Below are 21,498 nucleotides of genomic sequence, written 5' to 3' on the forward strand. Positions count from 1 at the left end.
CTAATTCCAATGCCTACAACATTAATAACTCCTTGTCCCGGCAGACACAAATAGAAAGAACAGGCTGCTCTCGGAGGCAGGGTCGGGAACATCAGAATGCTCTTACCTAAGACGAATTATCGGAGCTATTCCGGAGGAACATTTGCCTGCTATGATGGATATTTTCAGTGTGAGTAAGAGGAAGCCAAGTTGATCAGAAAAGCTCTCTCCCGCAGTCCCCCTCTGAGGTCACCAGCACACAGGCGTGATTACACAGCTTCTCACGGCCGACCCCTCTGTGGCAGGTGTGCAAACACTGCCATCTAGTGTAAGGCGCAGAGAGTCCACGGTTCCCCTCCAGCGGGCCTGCCAGGCCCACGCAGTTCAGGAGCGAGTGTGCACTCCAAACGGCAGCTTTAACATTGGGTTTTCAGTTTGCAGTGCTCGACGTGTCCCCAATTAACTGCCGCAGGTCTAAAAGCAAACAACAACAAAAACTTCCAGCAAGACACCAGCTGTGTTTTTGGTTAAAATGGCTGCTTTGTTGGGAGTTTATGAAACCTAGAAGTCTTATTTTAAAAAAAATTGACCTTTTGTGGACCTCCACAAATAGTTCTCACACTAAATGTCATTATATCCGCTTAAAACTCACATTATGTTTTTCATGAGTCATATTCCAAATAGCACATATTGACATCGTCAACATAAACGCAGGGGAAACATCTAACATAAGCTTCCTTCTCGCACGTTTCAGTGTGCGACACAATGGCGCCGTAATCACCAAGGTGTGCTCGACGCTGTGACCTTTCCAGGTTCGCTGTGGGCCATTTTCACAGCAGCCATTTTGACATGTAATTGCAGGTGTAGCTGATCAAATTAATTACGGTCCCGTTCCATTTAGTGTCGCAGCATTGAGCCAGCATATTGGGTCACCCGCTCAGCTAAACGGAACAGGGCCATAATTCACGTTATTAATTACACCCGTGTTCACCCTGCATTGACGTGTCAAAAATGGCTCCTGTGAAAAGGGCCAGCTGGCTGATTCAGTGCTGGAAGGAGGGCATTGTGGGTACAATCACACTTAGAACTTTGCTTATGTAACTTTTAGCTTCTATGACTTAATTCTTAATGAGAATAGTTTTAATGAGTCAGACCAAGTCTTATACATATTACTGGCTGATATAACGTGCAGGTGAGGATTCTACTAACTTAAAGCCCACACAACGTGTGGAAAAACAATTTATTTATATAATACAACACATATACTGAATGAAAGAACATTTTATGTTACAAGATGACAGATAAGAGACGTTATTGTTTTGTGTATTCTTGTAAGTCAGTGTCCCCGCTCTCTGTTTAGGCGTCGAGGAAGAAGCGGTCGACCTTCATCGTGTACGCCGGTTTCAGGTAGCGCGGCAGCTCACTTTTCTTCACCCACAGGAAGGGAGCATCGGGGGCCGCGGGGGGGCCGCCGTCTGACAGAACGGCTTTGAAGAAGAACACCTTTGTTCCGACCGATGTCTCCGTCCGAGCGGCTTTGGGCAGTTTGTACTTGTACACTCCGCAGGGGGCGTTGCCGAGGAAAGTCGCCTTGAAAGCAGCTGCTGCTGGAAGAGAACAGGGTGTGAGTTCATTCAGCTGGAGACGCAAGGTGAGAGAAAAGGTGCACATGTGCACAACGTTTTGTGCAGCTGGATTTAGTTTATGCTGTATTAAAAGTATGTTATTGCCATAATTTGCACTTTCTCAAAAGCTTTAATGAATCTCCTGGCGTGTACATCTCATGCTCCTCGACATGCAGACTAGGGCACCAAGTAGAAAGTCTTAATGGGCAGTGATTGATGGAGTTGGCACATTCATGAGCAGTGTTGTGAAACAGTTCAAACATGCTCCGTCACAGGCGTTTTGTTTAAATGCTTCAGCTCAAAGGCTTGATTTTCATCGGGTGCAGAGAGGGAGAAAAAAAAGCCTGTTTCCCAGTGAGTTTTACATATGTGGTGGGTGGGAGAGATCATTACAGGATCCCTGGAACATTGGTTCTCTGCGTTACCAGCTGTGACGCCAAACTTCCTTAATGTCATTTGTTGACTGTTGCTGATCCGTGAGCTGAAGCCTCATCAACAGCCGACACCAGCCGAGGTCTAAGTGTGGATGTGACGACGTGGAGCCAAATACTGGCTAGGATCTGAAAAATGCCGCGTGTTGGTCGGAGCTTTGAGGATGATTGTACTGCAAGAAGCACGCAGCTATTTTATATAAGATCACATCAAACTTTAATGATCCTGAGGATAAAACTGGGTCATAACAGCTGAAGAGATCAGGATGTAGATACAGTAACACTGCAGCAAACGCAGCGTGTTGACAATAACACAACCAATTACAGCCAATGTTTTAGAGGTGGATAGCATAGTATTTCCTTTGAGGTTAACTGAAATACATTATAACAATTTTACACACCCTTCTGGGTCTTCATTATCCTTTTATTTACAAGAATTGACTGTAAATTAAAAAGATGGCGTGAAGAACAGCGCTTTTGTTGTAAAGATGAGAATAAAACATGACCCATCATAAAGTATGAATTGCAATGAATTGCTTCTTTTGGCGGCATGATAACCAATTTCTGCACAATGCGTTGACATAAATACAGGAAAATAGCATCCAAAGAGTTGACGTTGAAAGCTGCACGCTTATTGGCAATATGAAAATAATTCAACATCATGTTGTTGTTCGACGTAATACTCGCATCAATGACTAGATAAATAATTTAGAGTCTGCTGATATATCGATGGAAAAGTGAGCCGTGTGAATTTTTAAAACTTCACATTTTTAAGACTCCTAGTGGAAACTAAACGTGGAACTTTCGCAAAAAGCATCAGAAAGATGATAATATAACCACATAAAAACAGATTTCTGATAACCAGTGTTATCTACATGTCCATTATTTTATATATAGTAATTTAATGACTAATAGAATATGCTTCATAGTTATCTAACAGTACTGGTCTCCATGAGTTGCATCACATATTAAAGGAACCGAAAGCAAAATGGTTTCATTTTAAAGAGAAAACACTTGGATACTTATTTTAAAACATTAATATCAAGGGTTTAAAAGCAATGCACTGAATATCAGCGGCTTCATTGAAACATTAAATGTATCATATTGTGAAAGATTGATGTTACCTGGCAGGGACTCAAGGGCTCTCTCAGCCGTCTGACGCAGCGTTTCTCCTTCCTGCCACTGAGTCTGAGGCAGCAGCCACAGCTTCTCAGCCCCGACCTGCTGCTCGGCCAGAAGTAGCAGCGAGTCGGCCAGGCAGCGCTCCGGCGAGGACAAGTCCTTATCTGCATCAGCTAAACAAGACAGGGTCATCAGCCGCCTCCCACCGGCTACGGCTCTCTAAGCCTCCAGAGCCAAATTCACACACACTTTGGAAATGTCACAGGGAATGAAATGCAAACTGGACGTTCTGGAGTGCATAGATTTCCTTAATCTAAAAAAAAACAACCCATTTGACTACTGCAGTGAAAGTAATGCAAGTTGCTTTCCTCCCTGGTCATTTTCTTTAAACCCCAAATTTCTTCTCCATTCTGTGTCACTTGATTAATGACTGGAGCAAGGCAAAAGGCTGAATACTAGCATTTAATTCACCAGGCACATTTGTAATGCTTAAGCGTGCCACTGTGTAGATCTATTAACAGGAATGGGATATAATGTTCATAACTATGTTTTAATTTGTGTAAAATCATCTGAAACTAAGAATTGTTGTGTTTTCGTTAGATTAGAACGAGCTCTTCGTATCTACAGGGAGCAGGTCCTTTTCAAGGACTGTGCCATGTTGTACCGCCATGTTTTTCTACAGTATCCCAGAAAGGACAAACCAAACACACATGTGAAACTGTAATAACATGAGCTACGTATTGGAAAACCACAGCTCCTAAAGTAGGGTTATTGTGGAAAGGGTGGCCAAGATCGTTACCATAGTTTTACACTTGGTGGTGAGTGAAGTTATTCAGTTGGTTGCAATCTGCAACCTTACCGCTAGATGTCACCAAATCCTACACACTGTCCCTTTTAAGTCGATTTTCATACTGTGTATACTCTGGTAGACTTCTTCACCCCGCTGGTGAAACATGTTGTCACTTTTTCCCGTACTGACCTGTGACCCTCAGCCCTGACTGGAAGCTCTTCAGCTTCTGCTCCCAGGAGTCTTCCAGGTCCTGTGCCAGCACGATCTCCTGGTCCCCGCCGTTGTCCTCCTCATCAGAGTCATAGTCGTCCGCCTGCTTACGGCTCATTCTCTCGGCGTCCTCCAGCAGCCGCAGCTCGTGCTCCGACAGCAAGCTTTTCTCCAGCTCCATCTGAAATTAAGTCAGAGCAGGTCTCCATCTCAATCTCCGGGATACTTTGTTGGCCTCTATGCACTGGATTTGGAAATAGTCGCTAGGTGTCATCTACCTCATATCCTTTTGCAGCTAAACATTATTCTACAGCTGCATTAAATGTGTAGAAGCACAAAGCATACATGGAAAAATGATATCATGATAATCCTTAATCCTTAAATACTTGTGCTTTTTTTTTTCTTAGACTGCAGTTTCACAAATTGTATGTCCTGGAAATAACAGCATTTCTCAGTCATTAATGGAGAGTGAGGTTCATAGAGTGAGATTCATATAGCAGAAGTTGCCAAACTGATTATTATTAATTCTATACTGAAAATACTGTCGGGTGATCTTAGGTGAATTCATTTAAAAGCCTGCTCACGTGGTTAGAGAGGATTTAAAATCATATTCACTCGTTATAAGTGACGTCCTCGCATGCCAGGTTTTAAAAGGTAAGCAGGTGTACAGTGGATTCTGTGACCCAGTAGACCAGATCACGGTCACGTGCTGTATGGTAACAAAATCGGTGCCTCCGCAGTATTTCAAGATGGTCACCTACTATACGGCATAAATAACACATCATTTCACGGTTACATCTGTGTTTCGTGCTGGTCGAACGCACCTGCTGCATCATCTGTCTGAACTGCTGCTCTATCGGGCTGCACTCCGCTGAAATGACCGGAAGCCTTTGCAAACACACGGCTGCCATCAAAGTCCACGGAGAACTCGGTCTTTCTGTCACGCTTTGGGTCTGCAACGTCGCCCGACATACGGAAGAGCTGGAAAACTGGCGAAACCCCGCGTTCCTGCTCGCTGTCTTGCTAAAACAAGACAGAAACTGTAACAGAGACCGACTCGCCATCGTCCTACAGGGCGCAGCCATCTTTTTCTGCTGCATTCACTGTATATTCAAAAAAATCCTGACGATGGCAATGTTCGTGTTAAACAGAGCGGAGACCGGCTAAAGGAAGGGTTTATAATCACGTTGGTGATATCAGAAGACCAAAAAGTTACAGCCAGTTCCCGAAATTAAATGTTCTCCTTTTGGTTTCTCAGAACATAAGGCAGATTGACGGTTACTTCGAGCCTTCACCGTTATAATTTATAATTACGACGGTTTACGAAGTACTGGAAGGCAGCATTTTTCTACTACCCACAATCCTGTGCGGAAAGTCGAACGATCTATTCCGATAAAAGCGCGGGGGGTGCTATTAATATACTAATATATAAAAAAAGAAGAAAACATTTAATTTTACGCACTATATACATTTATTATAACATTTATGTAAATATTATCAGAGTTTATAAGTAAAAACTGTATTTGTAATGGTACAAATAATGTATATAGCATTATATTAAACTTTCCACCCCTCAAAAAAGTTAAAAATATCACTGGTCTGGTTTGGATTTACAGCACCGTCAATGTCACGCTTGTCTTGTGTAAAATAGCTCATGTCTGCCAGCGATTTTGTTTCTTAACGTGTTAAATATGTATACATTAAACTGTGTGTTAGTTCGTTCTGTGAGTAACGTTTGCCGACATGTAGCTGCCTCCCTAAATGCAAATGGCAGCTCTCTGAAAATGCTCTATGGGTATGTTTTACTAGCATTCGTGTTAGCTAACGGCTAACAGTTTGTTCTGTTATGTAGCAATGCATTTAACTGTAACGTCCAGGTGACAGTTGTGATGACCGTAGCAGAAACTAGTTTTAGCTAATTGACAAGTCACATTAGTGAATGATGATGATGATGATGGTGCTGATGAATGTTTGTGTCGACAGGTTGGGGAGCGTTGGGTTGCAGCGAACACTTTGTAGCAGTGCTGTCAGACTCCAGGAGACCGCAGCATCCACCACGGACTCCGGGAAAACCTCCAGGTCAGGCAACGACACACATACAACCGTACATGGTGGTCTACTGACTTTATGTCTTTGCTCACTAACTCACAGCGGTATTGTAATGCTGATGACATATTGACCTTAGTTTCCATCCTCCAGCAACTTTCCTCCACTGGTTGGACAGGAGAGTTCACTGAGATGGGGTGGAAAGAAGTTTGAGGAGTTGCCAATCGTTCACATTAAAGCCACATACAACAAGTAAGTGGAAACTGCAAAAGTATAACAATACACAGGGATTTTTTAACATCGTTTTGATTAGGTTAGGTCACTGGATTCAAAGGGGGGCGTGGGGAAATAAGTACAAATAAAGGAGTAGATCCCTTTTTACAGTAGTACTGCAGCACAGTATTACTTACTGACCTGTCACATACAAGTGCAACTAATATCTCTGATTGCTGCACTACAATCATTGCTGGATGAGAGCTGTTATTAGATTCTGCAACAAGGCAAAACGCTCCTTTTCTGTCATGAAACAAACTTTTTTTTCTTTTTTTGCACTTTTCAAAATGACATTTTATTTCTGCAAACCAGAAGTTCGGCGTTGTAAGTGCCTTCTGGTGGACAGAGTGACGACATTTTAGCTTCCTGCTTCAGAAAATGACTTAAAGTCCTAATTAGACAATGCATGCTTAATTGTTTTGAATAGATATTAAAATATAGTCAAATACTGTTTAGGGAACACTTTCCATATGTAAGACTTCTACTGTTGTGTTGTGCTTTTAAAATAGGCACTAGGATAAGGTTTGAGAGCAGATTAAAACTATGCGTTATTTCATGTAGAAACAAGCACAAGTAAGCATTTAGAAATATATATTTTTTAACTTAAGACATGTTATTCCGTTAGGTTAATCTAATTTGTAGGACAGAACTCCTGGACCAAGTGAAGAAGCAGTGTTAATGAATGTTTTATTTAGCTATGGTACTTATTCTATTACTATGTGATGCAGTCAAACATCTAACCTATAATTAGTGTTATTATACTTATTTATGACTATTTCAAAAAAACAGTTGTAAGTCAGTAACCCATTGAAAGACTCTCCTGTCCTCTCCCAGCACACACATCCAGCTGACGGAGAACACGGGACAGTCGCTGGTCAGGACGTCCTGCGGAACAGAAGGCTTCAAGAATATCAAGAAGTCGACGCCCATCGCTGCTCAGACTGCAGGCATCTCTGCCGCCTCGGTAAGTTCTCACACGTTACTCGTAACTCACTGCGTGGGATCAGGTTCGCTGTGTTGCTCAAGAACACCTGACTCTTGACGACTTGTCAGGCCAACCTGTTATACAAGCAGGACTTGCATCTGTTTAAAATAAATGAATATTCATTAGCAATTTAGATGAGATTGGTTTTTATTTTTTCCCCTGAGGAGAAACGTCTCTTGGGCATTTGAGAGAACACAGATAACACAGCAGCACACAGCTTTGCCATAAACATACAATATGTCTGACGCCCTACATTAAGATATTGCAAATTTATACTTGTTCAACCTCTTCTACGTCTGACTTTTTTACCCGCTGTCTTCCTATGAGAAATGCATGATAGCATCTGGTTCTATAGGGGCTCACCACCTTCATTTGCATCAGCTTGTTCCTCAGAATGTGATGGAGTATGGTTTTAATAAATGTCGAGCTAAACTCCATAAACATTAATCTGGCTGCATGTTCAAGATGCTTCATAATGAAGTGAATTGTCGTGTTTAGAGCATCATCAGTGCCTCTACCATCATTACAACTATCATTTATGAATATTAAATGTTTATAGCGAGGAAGCGGTCCCCTCTGAGGACTGTGACAGAGTGCAGCAGTTGGTGTTAAGCGCTCGTTTAGACTTAATGTTAGCCTGATTTATGAAGGCTGCTGGCTGACGGGGTTAAGATCACACTGATTTGCAGTAACTGAATTTAATAGGAGCTTCGTCACTTGTTAGTGATTGAAAGTCCAGATGGAAAATAACCGATATATATCTCTAAATAGATTAGAGGTTGCCGTGTTGGTCAGGAAATACTGATAAAATGTCAATCAAAAGGCCCTAGCTACGCATCACGCTATCATCTATCATCACATTAAATAAAGACGAGCAGCAAATCCTCACACTGCAAAGCTGAAACTAGGGCTTGTTTGGCAGTAATCCTTTAAGTTCTCCAATAACACAATCAGGCCCTGATTGGAGTGCCAGTCTATTCTAAACATGTCGGTAAAATATAGACAATATGTTGCTGTTCTAACAGATAAAACACTTCCTGCCCCGGGAATGAATTATAATGTACAGTCACAACATGTTGAGTGCCTTTTTTGTTGTTTAAAATGTGATTTCTTAATGCTGTTCATACAATGCAGTGAAGTTAATTTTTCTGGAGCTTTCCCCAAATGATACTTACCCAGCTGTTGTGAAGAGTGGAGTCAGATGGATGGCCGCATATGTAGACACCAATCTTTTGTGCATCTTCTCCTCTGAACAGAAAGCCACAGCGAAGGGAGTGACGTTTGTCCGTGTCGTGGTCAGAGGTCTTGGTCCTGGACGTCTGGTGAGTAGCTATTGTGACTTATTGCTAGTCATCCCATTGCAGTTTATCTTTCAGCATCTCACAACACAACATATCGAATGTCGAAATGATGAAACAGATTTTCATAATTATGTCTTGATAATAAGTCTGTAAAATATCAGAAAAATCTGGATACATTTGGGTAAATGCTAAGGCCATCGCTTGATTGCAGTTAATGAATTCATCCAAACCCCATCGGTTTATAATTAACAATGATATAAAACAGATTAAAGCAGCAAATCCAAGATGGAACCAGCATGTCTTTATCATCTTTGTGTAACAAATTCTTATCTTATTAGCAAAACTGGCCTCATATTTCAGAGTAACAGGACAGCACAGGCAAATTTAAGAGACGCAAAAGGATCATAGGCTCATAAGATGCAAGCATGTTCTGTGTTCATCTAACAGTGGGAGTGCATCTCAAATAAACCTGTAGCTGCACGTAGAAGGAAGACCTCTAATTCATTTCAGACTTCATAATGAGGCTTATTTAAGGCGGTTATGAGGAGCCCAGCTGGGATCGGCTCCAGCCCCCCCGCGACCCTGAATACAGGATAAGCCGTAGACGATAGATGGATGGATGAGGAGCCACACACGTCTTGATCGGTTCCCATTAGCTTCATTAACGAATGAATGCTTTTTTCTTGGGTGTGCAGTCGGCGATCAAAGGCTTGACGATGGGAGGCCTGGAGGTGGTATCGATCACCGACAACACCCCTGTGCCACACAATGGATGTCGCCCACGCAAAGCCAGGAGGACGTGATCTCTGTGACCCAGAATGCACTGCAGGAGGAGGAAGCGGTTGTGTCGTAATATGCTAATAAAGTGTTTTTTGTTGTATAACTTTCTGAGCTGACCTCATAATTCATTAGTGGAGATAACTTTGGATGTTGTCAATTAATGAGCACAAGTGCAAGTCTCAGTCCTGTTGACACATGAACAAAGTCTGACGTTCATTAGGAGGTGGATGTTTGCCGAAACACACCGATGTCTCTGTGGGGGGGAGAAAGGACGCAGTTCAAGGTGTCACTGTGTCAGTGCTGTAATTGTCTTCTGTTTGGACACGGCTGGTTGCCATGGGGACGGTAACAGATGTATCTGAAGCGAACACATGAAGCAAATTGAACATTTCTCTTTAGATTTTACTCAAACTTGTACATTTTACACAGCCAAACATGATATAAATACATTATTGTAAAGCTCTGAAGAAAAACGCTGGCAGTTACAGATCAGTCCAATACAAGCAGAGTTAAAATGGAAATGTTAAGACAAACATGCACCGAACTAATGCAGTGGAGTGTCACTGTTTCAGCACCGAAAACTCAACAATTTCACCGATTAGTGATCATTACAACAGACTTCATCTTTGCCAGACTGAAATTCAATTTGTACCGTTCACTTTTCTTTTTTTTGTCTCAAACTTTTTGGATGCTATATGATATAATTAATATTCAGCTCTGTACTAGTAGTAGTATAATGTTGTTGTTTTTTTACCTTTGACATACAAGAGAACTCAAATTCCTGGATACTTAGCATAACATAGAAAACCGGTGACCACATACAGGAACAAAAAAACAGCAGGCTGCTCTTGTTTAGTGCAAATGCTCAGGGACATTTCTCTTCAGCCGTTCACTCAGGAGAGTTACAAAAGCCAATCACATCATCCAATATATAGACGTCAACAAAGCAGTTTGTTTTTGCAAAGTGTCCCAGACACCTTCACACAGAATTCAGAGGTGACAAGATTGACTTGACATGAAGCCTTCATTGAGGATATAAACAGGGGACTTGCTGAGCACCGCTAATGTTAAGTTCCTGTAGTTAAACAGTGACTAATGTGATTTACAAAACAACCCACATAAAGAGAAATTAGCCCTTTAAAAGCAACATCTGACTCGCTGGTTGCTTTTTTTTTTTGGATGCCGTCGGTTGAAGCTTTCCATATTCCTGTTTTTGTCAACGCAGCATCTGATCTTCAGCAATATTCAAACCAAACAACACGCATATTTTCTCCCCTCAGAGGTGAAAGTGCTTCAGACGGCACCTAACGTCACTGGACTGTTGCAGCCAAGATTCCCCTGCTCTTGAGATCAGAACCATTTGAAGGAAAACTGAAGTAAAAGAAAATACATACTGAGAGCACCAATCTGTAGTTTTCCAATCATATATCACAGTTACAGACTAAACATTGGAGATACACTGTAAATAAGCCTTCTGTTACTCAACTGAAAAAAGGCCCTTTTGTGATTGACAAACAGAAACAACTCTTTAACGTTATAAAACACTAACGGATTCAGTTTGTGTCTAGAGTTATCTAAGGCCTGTCAGTCACAGTGTTATTACAGTGGCTTTGCTCTCCTGTTTGCATCATCTCTTTCATTTTAACATGTGCTACCCTCCTCAAGCACGATAATTACTAAAATGCTGGAAATAAGATTGAGCAACACAATCTGCATCAGAAATGTAATATGACGATATCAGGAAGTAGCTGTTCGGAGCTCAGAAGCACCTGTTCTTATTTTTTGTTCAACCATAAGCCAGTCAGGCTAGCTGTCAACATTCCCAGCAGGGGAACATATCGTTTGGTGCATTTTTGACACACTGATCAAACACTCAAGTGCTGACTATTATGATGTAACTTTCAACTGCCTGCTCTGCACAGCAACACTGCTCCTGAAGTGAATCCCTACCAGCTAGATCTCCCTGTTTTGACCAATGAAAGGAGCAAAACACAAAAGGACCAAATTACTTTAAAGGTGTATATAAATGAACTTGTAGGAAAACATCAAGCTGACAAATGACACTCAAAAATACAGAATAATGCTGGATAGCAACTGATATAAAGTCCAATCAAAGGGACAACTGCAAGAATGAACCGTAGTATGGAGGATTCATACGGCTGATATGACTTAAAGCTGATTGACTAGAAAAAAAGTGCAGTTCTGAAAATAGAGATTTTATACACACTAGCTATACAAAAATACATCGCTTTATTTTAACTTGCAATGAAGTCCTTCCTTTACACAAACATTTTAACTCCCAACGCAAAAAAAAGAAGAATCAAATCACCAATGTAAGATATTGTGGACTTCAACAAACATGTCTGGGATTCCAGCTTCGGTTTAAACTTCTCATCCGTGCATCACATCACATCGGCCACATGCTAAACAACACATCGATGAAACACAACTTGAGCACTGAAAGAGCAACGCTGCCTCGAAACGACCACAAAACATAAATAACGGGGCGGGTTATATGACCGTAAATTCATTACCACAAACTCGACAAACAGCAGAATATCACCGGAACAGCTGAACGTTGAAAAGACAAAATCAAGGGGAAAAGGCTCACTTTGCTTTAGGAGAGCCCTGGGAGCCTTCTCAGGAGGAGTAAACAACGGTTTACTAATGATTATCAGGCTTCCTGATTCTTTCCCCTGACTGAAAAGGACATGTAGTGGAGATGAAAGTAGTGGACAGTATTATGTATCTGAATTAGGCCTAATGACTCTAAATCACTTCACTCATATTCTTCTCAGCAGCAAATTTACAGTTTGTAAAATGACAAGTCAACGACTGCAGTGACTATGTAGGCATCGGCATCGAATGACATTTCTTTCAGACTCTGAGTGCGCACACTACTGAAGGAGATTGTTGTTCTAAATCCTTTCTGGATGGGTTAAAGTGAACAAAGTGAAAAGAGTCCTCAACAAATATTGTTGACGTTGCCTTGACAAAGGCACTTGACCGGCGCAGGCTGCCCCGGCAAACTGTGGAACGTGTTTGAGTGTGAAGCGGGGCTGACGGACAACTGCAGAATCTGGTATTTGGTGCCTTTAAAATATTGCACATTGAAGTAGGCGTGGAAGTTACATACTAGAGACAAGGAGTGATTGTGCATAAAGCCCTCGGATATGGAGCTCGGAAGAGGACGAGAGGTCGGCACCGATCGGTAAGTGCAGGAGTGGATCGAAGGACAGAAGTGTCACAGAAGCCCTTACTGAGACTAAAGCGAGGCCTTCTATTACTCCGCATCACTTCCCGTGGAGGTTGCTCAACTCCATGTCGTCCTTGCGGCGTTTTTGTTGGGTGAAGAGTGAGCTGAAGGGGTAGAGTTTGGCCTTGGCTGGGTAGCGCTGACCAGCAATGTCTACCTCGTAGTCCCCACGGTTGATGAAGTCTGGGGTGATGGGCGTGGGGAGCCCCTCTGGGCCTGGCGGCGGGGATACAAAGCCAAGGCAGACGTGGCGCTCCAGAGTGTAGCTGTAGGCGCTGCTGGTGGTCGTCCCAGCCAGGAGGCCGTTACGGTAGATGGGCTCACCCCACCATGGCCACAGGTCCAGCTCGGTGTCGTGGTCCTCTAGAACCAGCATGACGAATCGCCGTGACACACCGTCCTGACGCTGCTGCAGCAGAGCTTCACGCCCAAGGAAATCTGTGTCCTGGTGGAGGCATAGAGAGAAAACAAGTGAGAAGAAAGATGTGGCGGAAAGAAGAAAGAAATATGTAAAAGGAAAGAGGATTGTGGGAAATTGAAAAGGTGAGACAAGTAGGAAGATGAATGAAGGAGCACTGTGAGGCATTATGGGACATGATCTACAAACACTTTTCATTTCATGCATTTCTTTGACGAAACAGTGAAGACATCGATTCTGCTGAACGCAATCTATGAAACCATTGTTTACACTGTGAGGTCCAGTCATTAATACCGTGTTGACATCATTACCGCGTGCAGCGGACAGCACTCTTGATGTTTCACGGTTTTCAAAATGACAGCGATGACAAACTTTACCACTGCTGGTGTAAAATGCCACCTGTTATGCCTGCAGGTGCAGCTTGGTGACAAATGTTGCCTCTACATCCCAGCAAAGACTATAACACAGATATTTGAGGTTTAAGCAAAGCAGATGGCATAATACTTTTTATTATTCTGTGATTGATCACCTGTTATGGCAAAAAAAAAGGTCACTGTGAGGTCACAGTTCATCTTCGAGTCCAAATCGAATTTTGTGCCAAATTTGAAGATATTCCCTCCAGGCATATTCATATGAATGGGACTGATGACCTGACAACCTGATAAAATAATGTCTCCATCCAAGCTATCACCAGTGTATAGGCATAAAAAATAGTGTCCAATTTAAGCAAGAGCTTCAATAGTAAATCAGGTTGGCAAAGTCATAGTGTAATAGACAGAGCAAAGAGTTTCTGTTGACTGAACCCCTGACGAGAACGCAGCAGTCAGAATCCACAAAGGCCTATATATCATTCAGCTCAATGTGTTTACACAACTGAAGTGGCAACAAACCTTGTCAAATTTCACCCTGAACTCTCGTCCACACTCCAGCGGGGTGGTGAAGGCGTCGAGATCCTGACCCCAGAAGGCAAAGAATTTCTCGATGCGTAGGCTGCGCAGTGCGTAGTACCCGGCATTACGAATCCCATACTTCTGTCCCACTGACATCACCTCGTTGTATACATGCAGTGCATACTGCGGAGAGCAGGGAGAAACATTACTGATTCAAGTGGAACATATAGTACGTGGCTTTCTTAAACTTTACCAAATATAATTTGGAACTGAGACTGGATGTGTTTGCAGATGTGAGTGGGACGCACCTCGATAGGTATGTACAGCATGAAACCTGGTTCTCCAGTGTGAGTCATACTCATCACTCTGATCCCATTGGCGTAGCCAACACTCATTTCCTGTAAACACACACACACACAAAGTTAAATATCGTTCTCGTCAATGTGGGGCTCATAACAGAGTATAAACAATTTCTTGTGCTACTGTGACCAACACAACCACAGCTGAAACTTTTCTCAGTTATTTCGACAATATCATCACTGGTCCTACTGCTTTCACCACTATGATTATGGTTATTATAGATTCCTACCTTACAGAACATGGAGGGGAAATGGTCAGGTGTCATGGAAACATACGACAGCTCAGCCAGAACATCCATTGCACGAGGTCCAATCAGATTTAAAGCTGTGGGTGAGTTATAAACACTTTAAAAAAGACTTTGATCACCGATGTAGAAGGTGAGGTTTGAGACAGAGCTCCTCAGTTGGTGTTTTTATCCATCAGGTCACTGCAGGACCTGAACAACGGTGCTGTGCGCTTACCAGTGTACTTCCAGCTGACATCCTCTAGTTGGAGGTGTGGGTCACTGGGCATTTGTTTCTTAATCCAGGACCAACAGTGGACCTGCTGGTCTGTCGGAGAGACGATGAAGAAGCTGGGGAGGAGACACAGATGTTATTTTAAACGGTCATGGTCAACTGCATGTCTGTGTGTGTGTGTGTGTGTGTGTGTGTGTGTGTGTGTGTGTGTGTGTATCGTCAGATATCGTTGCCTAGGTGTGACAGACCTGTTCTTGCTGAGTCGAACCACGCTGCAGTCGTTCTCATAGCCTCCCCTGTCATTCAGCATGCCGGTGTGAACAATATGTCCAACGGGAACATCCAGGTCATTGGCACACAAATGTTGCAGCAGGTCCAGGGCCTGGCTCTTCGATGACTGCGACATCAGGACAGACCACAAGGTGCAACTTAAATTACTTCAGCACAGTGGATGCATTGCTCACAGAGTGAAAACATAACTGCTGCATCAGAAGCTGCCAGTTGAAGAAACCATTTTAAAAACATGTATGGTTGGAAATCAGAACCCACAAGTTGCCCATAGTGCATTGTGACTTACAGTTAGTTCAAACTTGGTGAAAGAGGACATGTCAATGACACATACAGCCTCTTTGCAGCATTTCACCTCTGCTCCAACAATGTCAAACCAGTCTGGCTTGTAGAACGTCTTACTCTGATCCAGAGACAGCAAATCTACACACACAATCAGATTTTTAAACTCCTGGATTCTCTGAAATTTGCTGAAGACGGGACAAATATAATGCAGTATCTTGCTGGTGAGTAATCTGTACCTTTTCCGTGAGGAACAAAGTATTTCGGTCTTTCAAAACCATGTTTCTCCATCCAGCGAGCTCCCTGGGTGTCCAGACGATCATACAGAGGGCTGGTCCGCAGCTGACGGCCAGTCTGAAAGTCCCAGCGTGGAACCTTTAGTTCGTAAAGCAGGGCTGGACACAAACACAGACATAATCAAACCAATGCAAAACACTTTATGATACTACCTTTAAGGTGTTGGCAACTCACTCTTCATTATGAATTTGTGACTTATCAGGTGTTAATTGTGCTGCTCGTCTGGAGATAACAGTTCAATCATACAGTGTGTAACTTTTTTTTATTACCTATCTACGCTGTTGTTAACCATTTACAATGGAAATGTAGGCCATGGTTTTCTTTCCTCACCCTAAACCTATAAACTACTTACGCATGACCTCCATTACTCTGTGTCGCAGGAAGGTTCGGCTGCTCTGCAGGTTGCCAAAGCGTTTGATGTCCAGTGGCCAGACATTGGCAGTGGGGTAGCCATAGGTCATCCACTCTGCTAGGTACCTGGATGCCAAACCACACAACATGTTATTTGTGCCTCATTGTAATGCAATCAAAGCATATCCACATCACACATCTGATCACTGAAATTAATAGACCGAGGCTGAATTATTTTCTCAGTGAAATACATTTCAGTCAGCTTCCTAAATAATGTCTTCAGGTGTAGAATAAAGTAAAAATATTCAGAATCATTTGCTAATGTTTGTCCACATAAGTACTTACTTGCCAGCTCCTCCAGCAAAGCTCAGGCCAGAGGAGTTCATCCCAGCCAGCACATAGTAGCCAGAGACACCTGGCGTCTCCCCCATCAGGCAGCGCATATCAGGGGTGAAGGACTCTGGACAGTTGACCAGCTGATGGATCTCAGCTGCTTCAAGACCTGGCATTCTCCTCAGCAAGGCACTGAGCATTGGCTCTGCAGGTAGAAGACAATAAGGTTTCTATACAATCTCTCATGAGAAATCCTATCAAAAAGGAGCCACATCATCAATTTATTGCATCAGTAATGCTTCCATACAATAAACATAAAAAAAAGACACCATGATCAAGACAAATGTTGGACGCAAGACATACCAGCTGTACTGTCTTAGTATTTCTCAGCATTTAAAGTCACATTTCCAATAAACCCCAATGATTCCTGCTATAAAAAATGAGGCTGCTTCTTGCCTTGCTGGCTAAAGAATGAATTAACAAAAAAAATGCCTTCAATTGCCTTCTTTCCCAACCACCCAAAGACCCAAACCATCCGCCATTGCAAAGACTCAACAAGTTTCTGATGCACGGGAACCCTCATCCCCATGTTGTGCTCATAACAACCAGCAGGTTTACCAACATGAAAGCTGAACTAGTAGGTCAAATGCGTACAATGTTAACAGACTGAAAGATGTGATATATGGTAATCACGTCATAACAAAAGGCAACACATAAAATCTTGTGACCCAACATTATAAAAAGGAAAATTCAAGAGACTTTTCTGTTTTCCAGTCATCACTTAATGCTTCAAGTAGCACAATAACAACAGGAGGTGAGCTGGTGTTTAATCCAATAAACTGTATTTGTTTAAAATACAATATGCAAATGTTAGGTCGTGTGAACTATAAATACAACTGTAGAATGCTCAGTAATGGATTAGTGTGACTCTGCCGTGGTCCACTTCAGGGCTGGCCGGTGATATACGACGTCTTTACGACAACTCGTCAAGCTGCATGACGGATCTCAGATTACTAGCAAGGGGCCAAGGCCAAAAGACAGCTGTGTGTGTGTGTGTGTGTGTGTGTGTGTGTGTGTGTGTGTGTGTGTGTGTGTGTGTGTGTGTGTGTGTGTGTTTTTACATTTGTGAGGTGTACTTTGAGTCGACATTGCTTACAGTTAAATTCATAGCATTACATTGCATTTCAAAAACACTGACAACTGAACTGAGTCAGCTAAAAAATGTTTCCAGGAAACTTCACTATATATATATATATCAAAATAATTTAAAATAAACTGAATACCATGACTTTAACCTAACCAAACAATCTCCAAAATGCATCAGTACAGTGAATTATCAACGGGGCCAACAACCCATTATGCAACTCCAAATATTTGAGTAAATTACTTTACTCCCTTCAGTAAACAACGGAGACAGTGTACTGTTACACAAAACAAACCACACCTTGTGTGTGTGTGAAAGTTACTGACAGCTGAATGGATCAACTCAAGTGTCTTTCAATAAGTTGAATATGATAGGTTAAAGATGGTGAATGTATACAGAAGATTGATATTTCATAAATAAATTATATTTAACGTTAATTGTTAACATTAACACACATATATATAAGCCATCTTACCAAAGTGGTCCCAGTCCTCCTGCATGTTCTGGATCTCCAGCTGGTTGCGGCCCTCGGTAAAGATAGGTTTGGGGTTCTTCTCAAAGCCCCCTGACAAAAGGCCTCCCTGCCACGGCCGTGCATATATCCTGCCGTCCATGTCAATCACCACTGGAGCAGAGACACAGGCACAGTGACATCACCTCCTCTGTAACCTCACGCAACAAGTATGAACATGCTGAAAATGTACTCTAAATAATTATTTGGATTTTCCATGTTAAGGGTATATTATTTATCAATACAAGGGGCCAAGTGGTTAAATTATTTTACAGTATGAAAGATGAGCAATTTAATTGAACAATGAAATAGGCATATTTCATATAAGGGCATATGATCACTGGCTGGCAAAACAGTAAGAGTGGTTGGAGTTTAAATTCCATTAGCAATTTTTCCTGCTGAAAGAAAAGGTTAAATGTTAACACCTGGCGTGTTGGGTAGAAGTGGCTCCTGGAGAGATTTGGTGAGGAGGTAGAAGTGTTCACAGCCATGAAGAGGGACAGACACCTTCATCTCACTAGCCTGGCCCAGCTCGTAAGCCCACTAGAGCAGAGACAGACATAACAAATATGTCTATCTGCTTCTGACCACATGTATATTATGCCCCACACTGGAGACACTGCAATGTGTCATATAAGTGAATGTGTTTAGTAACACTGTATATTTCTATTAGTATTAGTATTACAATGTAGGTGGAATCAAGATTTATGTGGAATTAATTTGTCGATGCTCCCACATGTATCCCACAATTTCCCTCCAACGTTTACCTGTCCAGCACAGTTGACAAAATATTCACAATTGATGGAGCCACGATCAGTCTCCACTGCTGTCACTTGACCCTTCTCGACCAGAACCTGCTGAACAGTGGTTCGATCCAGGATCTGAACCCCTGGATAGGATGACAATGACAAGGAGAAAAGAGGGATGGAGGAGATACCAATGAAAAAGAGGAGAATCAGAGCGAGAAACAGTATGAGTCAGAATTAAGCATAAATATTTATTGCGTGTGTTAATGCTCTATCAAAGGCAAGTTGTGAGTCTCTTACCTCGTCCAGCGGCAGCCACAGCCAGAGCGTGGTTAACATCAGGTGAAGACACCACGGCGTCTGCAGGGAGGTGTAGCGCCCCCACCAGGTCATGAATATTAACAAGTGGGTGGAGTTTGGCCACCTCTTTCGGCTTAATGATGTTACAGCTGATCCCCATTACCCTATGAATGAAGTGAAAAAGATCAAGATAAAGTCCTTCTAAAATATATAATAAACTTTAAAACGAACCCTGTCTAATTTACTAACCTAATCCACCCTCAAACATTGGGGCTTTGACAAAAAATATAAATGTGACAGTGATGAGACTGTATGAGGTACGTTACTACCATCTGTTCATTGAGATTTTAGGATCTTACTTTAGTCGGGATGCCAGGCGCTTCAGAGAGAGAAAACGATCTTGATTTTGGGCCAAACAGAGAGACCCCGTCTTCACATAACCTGAAACACACAAACAAACACACCAAACCACATATTTTGTGACTCAGCAGGTCTCAAACTACTCACTACTTTCTCCACCCAAATGCTCTCCCCAAAGAAAATAAAGGCAAAACAATAACTAACTCAAAACTGAAGGGTATTATCATTATCATCGAGATAAACGTACAAATGGTCATAAAATATTTACAAATAGGTAAATAAGATTAAGCATGTATTAAACATATATCTGGAAAATGTTCATGGTTATTTACTTGCAGAATATCAGTCATATAGGAAACCTCTGTCTTTGTATTTAGAGTAAAAGTAAAACATGTCAAAGAGGCTGACCTGTTTTGACTCCGGTCTCCTCCTCCAGCTGCTGATAAAGAGTATTGGAGTAGTTTGCCATTTGACACTCGATGGAAATAGGTTTTGCCACGCTGACAATGCCAGCACACAGTCTGGTTGTACCTGCGCCAAGTCTGCCAACAGGATTACAGGAGAGGTAATACAGCTTCAGCAGAAAAAATATCCAATCAACCCTTTTCACTGATCCTCTATCGCCTCTTTATGTAGAAACTGCATATATTCAATATCCCTCCCATATCTTTGAAATTAAAATGTTAAACACAGGACGGTAAGAAACTGTAAGACACTGTAATGTTAATAATTAAATTCGATTGAACAGTGAAGTAATATGATTCCAACATACTTAAATGCCATTGCTGCATAAGTCAGTGGCCCACTTGGGACACCCCAGACCAAAAGGTCTGAACTGATCCCCCTACCTCCACTAACATTTCAAACATTCCCCACAAATGAACAGAAATACTTTACCTGCCCTGCTCCAGCAGCACGATATCAGTCCAGCCCAGTTTGGCGAGGTGGAAGGCTACTGATGTTCCCACGATTCCTCCTCCACAGATCACCACACGGGCTTGGCTGGGCAGTGGGAGAAGCTGGGAGTCTCCATTGACAGCCATGCAGTGTGGGGAGGTCCACAGTCCCCTGCCGGCTAATCTGTACCCCGTCTGAGGAAGCAGCAGCCTGGGGAGCAAAACAGGGGACAGAGCCCTGGAGCTCCGCACACAGCTGCACATGGCTGTGCCTTCTGCAACCACAACCACACGCACAGACTCACAAACTGGTCGTGTATGCAATAGTTCAAGGTCAAATTAAGATACAACTTAGTTAGCCAAGTTAGCGAGTGTTACAACTGCATTAGGACATTCTAACGTTGGGTATGCTAGCTGGGAAAGTGTTGTGTTTGGTGTTAGCTCAACTGACGTAGGTTGACATTACCATACAGTAACGTTACAGTTACACTTTGTAACGAATACCGGGCCTGGCAAGCCAGCAAGGTTAACTTACAAAAAGTCCTTCAGCTGTCACAAGTAAACTTCAGACTAATGTTAGCCCTAACCTTAAACATGTAATGTTCGAGTTAGTTATCCATTTCGCAGCATAGCTAGCTTTAGCTTACAGCAACGTTACGTTGATATCGCTGTATATTATCCCGGGGCTTTATCGCAGAGGCAACGTTTAAGAGTGTTAGCTGACCTTTACATTCGTAACGATTCGTAGTATTTTCTTGACAGTTAGTGCCTTTTCAGCCTCTCTGGTTAGCGTTAGTGGTAGCTTGTGTAACTTGGATAGCTCAGGCTATCGAAAAGCGAGCTAATGTTTATTATTTCCCCCCAGGAACGTTAGCTAAACGTCAATCCCGTTGAGATTTTTTTTTCTCCAGCACTATTAATTGTTTATAACTCACCCAATCAGCCAAGAGACGTTGTGATATTCTTCGGACAGAGGTGAATACTAATGTGACAGAAAGTCTTGTTTGGGTATAGCAGTCCAGTCAGTGACACACTTCCGGTCCAACCCTTCAAAATTAAATGCTTC

At 42.4% G+C, this 21,498-nt stretch overlaps 3 protein-coding genes across 5 annotated transcripts; 1 reads left to right on the forward strand and 2 right to left on the reverse strand.

The window, feature by feature from the left end:
- Positions 1–1,218: 1,218 nt before the first annotated feature.
- mrpl46 (mitochondrial ribosomal protein L46) lies at positions 1,219–5,272 on the reverse strand. Of its 3 annotated transcripts, none has more exons than XM_084012823.1 (4): positions 4,982–5,263; positions 4,137–4,338; positions 3,160–3,330; positions 1,219–1,586 (listed from the first exon to the last, which is right to left on the reverse strand). In XM_084012823.1, the coding sequence occupies exons 1-4, from the start codon at positions 5,255–5,257 to the stop codon at positions 1,336–1,338; spliced, it is 900 nt and encodes a 299-aa protein (XP_083868949.1). In that variant the 5' UTR covers positions 5,258–5,263; the 3' UTR covers positions 1,219–1,335. The 3 variants fall into 3 exon arrangements, with proteins under 3 accessions (XP_083868949.1, XP_083868951.1, XP_083868950.1); XM_084012825.1 differs by having other exon boundaries at positions 1,220–1,580; XM_084012824.1 differs by having other exon boundaries at positions 1,223–1,583; positions 4,982–5,272.
- Positions 5,273–5,758: 486 nt separating this feature from the next.
- Positions 5,759–9,645, forward strand: mrps11 (mitochondrial ribosomal protein S11). The gene is made up of 6 exons (XM_084018695.1): positions 5,759–5,952; positions 6,141–6,236; positions 6,357–6,455; positions 7,311–7,440; positions 8,718–8,783; positions 9,458–9,645. Exons 1-6 carry the CDS (start codon positions 5,849–5,851, stop codon positions 9,563–9,565), a joined length of 603 nt encoding a protein of 200 aa, XP_083874821.1. The 5' UTR covers positions 5,759–5,848; the 3' UTR covers positions 9,566–9,645.
- Positions 9,646–9,923: 278 nt separating this feature from the next.
- Positions 9,924–21,479, reverse strand: pdpr (pyruvate dehydrogenase phosphatase regulatory subunit). Its single transcript, XM_084009695.1, has 18 exons — positions 21,368–21,479; positions 20,434–20,707; positions 19,945–20,078; positions 19,536–19,617; positions 19,177–19,340; positions 18,898–19,019; positions 18,556–18,673; positions 18,095–18,244; positions 16,488–16,680; positions 16,144–16,268; positions 15,734–15,889; positions 15,502–15,635; positions 15,173–15,321; positions 14,928–15,040; positions 14,696–14,790; positions 14,415–14,504; positions 14,107–14,289; positions 9,924–13,243 (listed from the first exon to the last, which is right to left on the reverse strand). Exons 2-18 carry the CDS (start codon positions 20,694–20,696, stop codon positions 12,836–12,838), a joined length of 2,679 nt encoding a protein of 892 aa, XP_083865821.1. The 5' UTR covers positions 20,697–20,707; positions 21,368–21,479; the 3' UTR covers positions 9,924–12,835.
- Positions 21,480–21,498: the final 19 nt, after the last annotated feature.

Source organism: Eutrigla gurnardus, assembly GCF_963514095.1.
Source record: "Eutrigla gurnardus genome assembly, chromosome: 1".
Taxonomy (NCBI): domain Eukaryota; kingdom Metazoa; phylum Chordata; class Actinopteri; order Perciformes; family Triglidae; genus Eutrigla; species Eutrigla gurnardus.